General features: G+C 35.8%; 1 protein-coding gene across 1 annotated transcript in view; it reads left to right on the top strand.

Moving 5' to 3' along the window:
* Positions 1-2,570: 2,570 nt before the first annotated feature.
* LOC113229294 (xanthine dehydrogenase 1-like) overlaps positions 2,571-8,787 on the top strand; it is a 12,039-nt gene continuing 5,822 nt past the window's right edge. The window contains exons 1-4 of the mRNA XM_026462844.1: positions 2,571-2,899; positions 4,641-5,023; positions 7,251-7,471; positions 7,620-7,722. Of these exons, the coding sequence (XP_026318629.1) occupies positions 2,742-2,899; positions 4,641-5,023; positions 7,251-7,471; positions 7,620-7,722 (865 nt within the window). The 5' untranslated portion in view covers positions 2,571-2,741. The remainder of the gene's footprint in view (positions 2,900-4,640; positions 5,024-7,250; positions 7,472-7,619; positions 7,723-8,787) is intronic.

The raw sequence follows: 8,787 nt of genomic DNA on the forward strand, positions 1-8,787 counted from the left end.
GCATGGATTACTTATAAGAAAAAGAAAATTGAAGATAATAAATATGTAGGTACTATAAATGTTATTATTATGTTATATAAGTAGATTATAAATATATTACTAAGTTATAACTAAGTTACGGATAAGAAAAAAATTTTGGTGGTATATTTTATATTTTTTTGATTAATTTTTCGTTTAGGATTGTAGTGGTAGTGTGTTAATACCTGTGACCTGACGTGTGACTATGCCAAAGTTCTTTAAATTTGAAGTAGTTAAAATTTTGAGCTGAAGACTATAAATCCGGTCAATATACGATTTGAAACTACGCCCATAGCTGCTTAGACAGTAGCATATTGTACTTTCAGCTAATGCTATATACAGTTGTAATCTTACTGTAAATGGTACTTTTTGCATAAGTAATATAGTTTAGCCATTATTGCTCGTAATTTGGTACAGATATATTCAATGTGAGGACTCCAATTGAAGCGATTATCTATAGTCACACCGAGCTATGTGTTGTGAGCTACCTGTTCTATGTGCTTGTAGTTGCATGACGGGTTGACGAGCAGGCATTGGTGGTCATGCGCTACCAATTTGATCGTAGATCCTATATTGTGGCTGGAATGTATATGAAGTAGTTTCATTTAATCGGCCTTGATGACTAAACCGGCGTCATGAGACCATTTACTTATTAACGTGAATTCAATTTGTAAGTTTTGTAAAGCAGTTTCAGCGTCCCGATCATCCGATATTAAACATGTGTCATCTGCAAACTTTTTACACCGTTAATAATGTCGTTAACATATGTTAAATAATGTAATGGTCCCAACACCGAACCTTGGGCCGTGCCCTCTGTTACCCTTACTACACTACTGCAAGCACTACCTATTCTAACAGAGTAACTGCGTTCACGGAGATAATCCTCGCACCATCGAAGCAATGGGCCTCTAACCCCGCTATTGCCTAATTTTTCTACGAGTGTCTATGACGCAAAGAATCAAAAGCTCTTTTAAGGACCATAAGCACGTGTTTTTTATCATTGAGGCAGCTATTAAGGTGGTCAGTAAATCTCTAAAGAATTTGGGTAGTGCTCTTATTTGACTGAAAACCATACTGCTTTTCCGATAAAATCTCATATTTATTATAGAATTTGTGTACTTCGTTACATATATATTTTTCAACAATTTTATCGTGTTATCGGTCGATAATTGGAATATTCTACTTTACTTCCTTTTTTAAATATAGGCCTCACTGTTCTCGCCTTAAGTGCTTTAGTATATTTGGAAGTGCAAATACTCGTATTTGTAAAGTTAACAATAGCCAGAGTAATCTTTTCCGCAATGGCTTTGCTATCCATAGGTCGTATAGCATCTTTACCGGCCGATTTTTTAATGTTCATGTTTTTTATTATTTTATAAATATCATTGGGTTCCACTTTTTTGATATACATAGACATATTACTCAGATTGTCGTGGTTACTTTTGTAATATTGGCTTGTTATATTTTGGTACTATATCTTGAACAGATTCTTTGAAATAGCTGGCGAAATTGTTCGCCATTTCTGTTTCATCGATAGTACTAGATTTCATTGCTTTCAGTATTACATCATCTAGGAAATCAGATACTCTACCCGTCATTGAATTTAGGATCCGACATATCTTTTTCGTATCGTTCTGAGCATCGTAAATAATCTGTCTGTAATAGCAATTTCTAGACTTCTCCACCAACTTATTGGTTTTGTTACGTAATTTATTGTATTCGACTAGGAGTAGTTTATTATTGCTGTCTTTTTTAATTGGATGTATTTTTGTCCTTTTCTCTTAGTAGTGTAGTAACTCTAGTATCAACCCAAGACTCTTTGTTACGTTTGGATTGTTTTAATTGTACATGACATATTACTGGTGGGTTCCCAATCTATGGTTAGGAGCTCTCGCCTCAAAATAGTATTATTCAATCTTGTAATTTGTTTAGGAGCAGCCTGTATGTCACCGGTCCCCATGCACGTGACAACTGTTAGGCGATGGTCAGCTAGTACGGTTTCGAGTGCAGCGCAGTACGTGTCTTGTATACGTGATATAACAAATATGAGATCAATACAAGTTTTTGAAATTTTATCTAATTGAGTCTCAATTCTGCTGTAATCTTTAATCCCGCATACAAGACCGCACTCATACATCATGTATTAGTATATTGATTACATATGCTATCCATGTTGGTTAGATCAATATTACAATCTCCAAATTACAATCACAGGTTAACTAGGTACAATTTCGGTTACGATTAGCTTCGCGATTTCGTGGATTATTCTATTTGTTAACGTACATATTTAAACCCTTAGAATAATAACGCATAGAATGATAGTTTCATATCAAATGAACTGTCACAAGTGAGGCAAAAATCAAATTCATGTAGGCTAGTTTTAGTAGTAGGTTAATTTTCGGTTTTAGTGAATATTTATATATATATAGTCGAAACGCGTTACTTCCTTGTGGAATGTGATGTTAGTATGTATTTTATGTTTGTCTGACGTATTTTTACACTCATTTACCGCACATTTCGTCATTTTTAGCTAAAATTCTGGAGCTGTTCGCGGTGCAATTTGACCTTGAGCATTGAAGGCCCGCCCGCTCGTGTAGGCCCTTTGGGAGCGTTTCAATTTGCCTCACTTAGCGTGTGCGCGCTAGGTTTCTATGCGTTATTATTCTAAGTTTAAACCATACTAAACGCAAAGGCTTTGTTTACAAAACTCGACATTACAGTGCATGGTATCGATTACATCCTGCCTGGACTGGGAGATCACGACCATCGAGAAAATCGGGAACAGGCTCAAGGGATATCATCCGTTGCAGACGACATTAGCAGAGAATAATGGGTCGCAGTGCGGATATTGTTCTCCGGGCTGGGTGATGGCTATGTACAGGTCAGTTCATTCTTATACAACTGTATACAAGGTGAGCCCAAAACATCTACTCTATTTAGCGAGTAATTCATCAATACCAACAAGTTTTTCAATGTACACCCCATTGAATTCACGCAAAATCATCTATTACAAACATTTAGCAGCTATAGCTCCATATCATGACCCCTTGCGAAAGAGTTCGTCCAGGCAAATACTGCCACCTTACTTATTTTAGCCACCAAGCAGTAATGTCAGCAGTGCCCCTTCGATCTTTGCAATTGAATACTCTAAGGGCTCGTTCCCTTTATGTTGTAACATTTTACTCATCGTTGGACGATTGTCGCGTCTAGCTTGTTCCCCTATCACGACTATCTGTCATAACTGTGTCGTCGATGTTTATTTAATCGTTGAATCATTATTTCATCGACATCGTGACGACAAATTATCGGTTCACGGCAGCCGCCTTGTCGTTTGCAAGACAGAATCGTTTGAAGCTGCGATTATTTGTCGTCACAATTTTTATCGTGACATTTTACTTACCGTCAGACGACTGTCATGCTAGCTCTTCCCATTCTCACCACAGTCTGTCGTAACGTCAAAAAAGTCGTGAACGACTCTTAATCGTGTTTTACTATAAATAAACAACCTCATTTAAATATACGAGACACGACCCTTTAAACTACACGACTATCTGTCGTCACCACTTAACGGGCACTGTAACTGTTATGGACAAGACGTTACCACAAGACGTACGACTTGTTCGTCACTTGATATCAGAAAAAAAAAATGCTTTATGCCTCTGTAGCTTCTTTTGGTAGGAGTTTCATAGTAAAAGTTGTTAAAATTAACGAGTTGAATTACTCCTTGAATTTTCAGACCTTTGGTAGCCACCCGGTATACTAAGTATCTTCATTTCCCACGGGAAAAGTTAACAATATTTGCGTATTTTAGAGTTTCCTTCATTTGCATGCTTCCTGGTCTTCTTCAATGTTTATTATTCATTGTGCTCAACATAAAATAGAAATATCATCGCCTTGAAATTGTATTGTATTACTAATCATCGTGATCGAAAGCCGTTGCAGCCTAATTGTTTGACCTGCCGTCCCTGAAGGAGAGGGTGAGGGAAATTTAGTTTGAAATTACCATGAGCCTTTCGGTGAAGGAAAGCCTCGAGAGGAAACCTCATCTGCAAAGCAATTTGATAATGTGTGTGCTATTTCCAATCCGCATTGTGCCCGCGCGGGAACTACAGCCCAAGTCTTCCCATTGTGAGAGGAGGAATGTTTACTATAGTTCATTTTCAATCAAAGCTTAAACTCATATTATTTATTAAGAACAGAACAACTTTTTAACCGACTTAAAAATGCGGTGGTTATCAATTTGACTGTTCTTTTTTTGTGTGTTACGCGATGACTCCGGCATGTGTAAACCGATTTTGATGATTCTTTTTTTTGTTAGAAAGACTACAGTAGTGGTCCCTTTTAAATTTGAAGAAAATATACCTTTAAGGGTGGCAAACCAATATACATATACATATACAAGCTATGAATCCCGTTTCGTGCACTGTCCGGTAATCGATTTCAATAAAACTTGGCAAACAGATGTTATTCCACAATCCTTTGAGGTCGATTTTTTTAGTACTCTGTACGGAGATTATTTATTTTTCAAATTAGTCAAGACGCTTGTTTTATTTTTGTCATTAGTGACAATAATACAATTAGTATAAATGGAAAATATGAAGTTAGTAATAATTTTATTTTAGCCTTATCCATACAAACCCAAATCTAACGATGTTAGAAATCGAGCAATCATTCGGAAGTAACGTTTGTCGGTGTACTGGATATAGGCCAATTCTAAAAGCCTTCAAGAAATTCGCCAAAGACTATCCCAACGCATACGAAATCCCTGACATTGAAGATTTAAGCATTTGCGAGAAAACTGGAAAAAAATGCAACAAAACTTGTGATGAGGAGGATGAATGGTGCGTTATAAAAAAAGAGGACGTAATGCAGCATAAAATTATCGAAATACCGCTACAAGACCACAAGAAATGGTTCAGAGTATTGACTGTAAATGACATATTTGAAGTTTTAAACCAAGAAGGTTATGATTCTTACATGTTAGTTGCTGGGAATACTGCTAAAGGCAAGTATTTGGTAATTAACATAACTAATATAGGCTAGTAAAGTACGACTGGTTGTTTACCTCTAGAAGTAGATAATTCTTCTGAGATACCCCTGTATCTCAGAAGAATTATGTACTTCTAGAAAAAAAGATCTTCCTTTCGCTGTAAACAATCTTTATAAAATGTATCTATTATGAATAGTTTTTTCGATAGCATTAAATCTTGACATGAGTGCTCAAGTTTTCAATAAGTAAAGGAAAACATATGCAACGTTTACATTATTCAGTAATTTTATACTTGTGATTACTTAAACATATTTTAAATTAAATCAGCGAAATCGTCATAGGTATAAACAATATCATTTACCATAATGTAAGCTTCATTAGAGTATTTTATGACCACAATGAAGCGTTGGATCAGGTTGATCATAACCATTCTCGCAATTTAGTAACAAATATACACTCGAGAGCAATGAATCCGGGTCACTAAAAGAATCCGAAAAATCTCGGAAACTAAAAATGCTAGGTTAATGCAATAAATTGTATTTAATAGACAATTTAATACTCCTTAAATGAAGGTATTAAAACTTTTTAGTTATTGTAAAGTTATATCATAAAAAAATCAAATATGAAAAGGGAACACTTTCGAAGATGGAACTACGAAATTACAGCATTTGTTTTTGCTTTTGTTTGTAATCTGTCATTTATGTGGGTACATAAACCATGTTGATAGTGCTTAATATTCATTATTTAAGCTGAAATCATGTCGCTTACACTTGAAGAATGCACCAGAATACTTACATTGGTGGAAACTGGCCGGAGTCAGCGCGATACAGCCAGGACTGTCGGTGTGTCGCTGTCAACAGTACAAAGAGTTCTCCGACGTTACGAAGAAACTGGTTCTAACCTACGCAGACCAGGAACGGGCAGAACTAGGTGTACCACAGCACGAGATGACAGATACTTGGTGAACACCATGCTTCGAAATCGCTTTCTCACAGGAGCTGAACTCACAAATCAGTTTCGACGCCTCGGAGGAAGTAACCCAAGTGCATGGACAGTAAGAAGTCGGCTTGCTGAATCTAACTTAAAACCCCTTAGACCTGCAAACGGCCCTAAACTGGAGCGTGGGCATCGTATTTCAAGACTAAGATATGCCCATAACCACGTAAATTGGAGTATTGAAGATTGGTCGAAAGTTATGTTCTCCGACGAATCAAAATTTATGCTCTACAAGCACGATGGAAGACACAGAGTGTATAGAAGACCAGGGGAAAGATTCAAGCAAGCATGCATCGAAGAAAAAGTAGCCTACGGTGGTGGGTCTGTACTTGTGTGGGCCGGAATTTCTTCTGAAAGTCGCACAGACCTGGTGATCATAGAAAACGACTCTGTAACTAGCGAAAGATATGTAGATGAAATCCTCAATGAACACGTTGGTCCATTTATGGTCAATTTTGGTGAGGATGCTATATTTATGCATAACAATGCCCGACCTCATACAGGTAGGATTGTAAATGACTACCTTCAAGAGATGAACATTACTTGTATGGAGTGGCCAGCGCGCAGCCCGGATATCAACCCGATCGAGCATGCTTGGGACGAGCTAGGGAGATGCGTAAAACAACGAAACCCTCCCCCAATCACGCTTCGTGAGCTCAAAATTGCTCTCACAGAGGAATGGGAGAATATTCCCCAAAATCGTATAAGGAACTTGGTGTACAGCATGCCAAACCGCCTAAACGCAGTAATGGAAGCACGAGGAGGCAATACGAAGTATTAAAATTCAAGAAAATCGTAATAAAGTTCAAAAATTTCATGTTTCCTATTTTTGTTTTAAGGAGAGATCAGCAGTTTTTTTTCTTTATGTAATTTTGTGTAAATAAAATGTATGGTGACTCATATTTTTTTTACTTTCATTTAAGGAGTATTAAATTGTCTATTAAAATAAATTTATTGCATTAACCTAGCATTCTTACTTTCCGAGATTTTTTGGATTCTTTAAGTGACCCGGATTCATTGCTCTCGAGTGTATTACAAATGAGTAAACAATGGTTTCTTTGTGAACGTTAATGGACATTATATAATCAGAGCCTCCTTTAAAGATTTTTTGTAAAGCTTATTTACTTGTTTTTTTTTATCGGGATTTCATAATTACATTTAGCAAACACGCCAAGGTCAACAAAATTGGTAATATTATTAAGTGTTCTGCGTAAAAATAGTGATAACCTGTATTTAATATTTTTAGGAGCTTATCCCATAAAGGAGTACCCACAAACTCTGATAGACATCAGCGACGTCTCTGAACTAAAACGGACCTTTATAGATCAGAACCTGGTCATTGGTGGCGGTACGACGCTTACTGAAGCCTTGGATATATTCCAACACATGGCAACCCAAGATTATTTTGAATACCTTTTAAAGTTTTATCAACATTTGAAACTTGTTGCTCATATTGCGGTTAGAAATGTGAGTTAAACCCTGATTTATTTTGTAAAATGACTTAACTACTAACCGAGATACTTTACCCGTTTTAAAAATAACAATTTGTCTTTCCCACAATGTTATTTATCTGTGTGACAATCAACCAATTGTATTGACTTGTTTTATTCTCTAGATAGGAACTATTGCTGGCAACTTGATGATAAAGCACCAGCACAACGAATTTCCTTCTGATATTTTTCTTCTTTTGGAAACTGTGGGAGCAGAGCTTACACTAGGTTTGTACAGTTTTTAAATAATTTTCTAATTATGTACAAGGATGTCCCAGGGTTAAGAAACACAAAGCGAAATACGTACCTGGATATTTTGCTTCATGGAGACATTATTTTATTTTTAAAAGTAAGTTATTCAATGGTTTGTTATAATTATTAAGAAGTTAGGTTTTAAAAAGTTGCTGGTCTCATCTGGAAATCCAACCGACGAAGAAAATAAAAAAGCCGATTGAAACAGTCAATTGTAAGGATAAATTTCTTTCAAGTAACATAGTATCTTAAATAAAATAAACACCATGAACTTTTACATTTAAGTTTAGGAAAACTATAACGCATTTTTATATGTACATTCTTACTTCAAGATGGAGACCTTCAGACGTGATACTATCAGATCTCTTTTTATGGGGATATGTGAAAGATTTAACAAACGAGAAGCAATTTAACGATGTGGACGATTAAAAACGGAATTGTGCCGTATTGTTTTAAATATTTATCATAACCTGGCTCTTAAATAGGATGAGTGATGAAGCAAAATATCCTATCCTCAATATTTGAAGTATTTTCCTTCCGTGTCGCATGACGTGAGATAAGTAAATCGGTCCATATCAGAATTAGTAATAAAATATTCATTCTTCATTGGGTGTTCTGTGAATAGAGCTGAACAACAAATTTAAATCTTAATTTTTTTATTGAATTGATATTCTATTTTTGTGAAATTACTCCACTAGTTTGTTATTATTATTAATACAAAGATCGAACACTTAGAAAAAATTCCTTCCATCCGGCCGAATCTTTGTATTAATAAATTATAACAAACTAGTGGAGTAAAATCACAAAAAAATAATTGAATATTTATTTTAAAAAAATACAGTGAATAGCGACACCTCTAGCCGGGGCTGGTAGCTATAAAGATGTCTAATGGTGACGAAATACTTTCATAGATTTCTCATAGATGGCACTACGGCTAAAAAGTCGTTGAAAACCATATACAAAGTTTCGACAAAAACAAGCACATAGAGAAATTCGTGAGGTCCGCAGGTTTGTTCCGTGGCTTAGTTGGCATAGCGTCTG

This window comes from Hyposmocoma kahamanoa, unplaced genomic scaffold (genome assembly GCF_003589595.1).
Source record: "Hyposmocoma kahamanoa isolate Upper Pololo Valley unplaced genomic scaffold, ASM358959v1 100087, whole genome shotgun sequence".
In the NCBI taxonomy this organism is placed as follows: Eukaryota; Metazoa; Arthropoda; class Insecta; order Lepidoptera; family Cosmopterigidae; genus Hyposmocoma; species Hyposmocoma kahamanoa.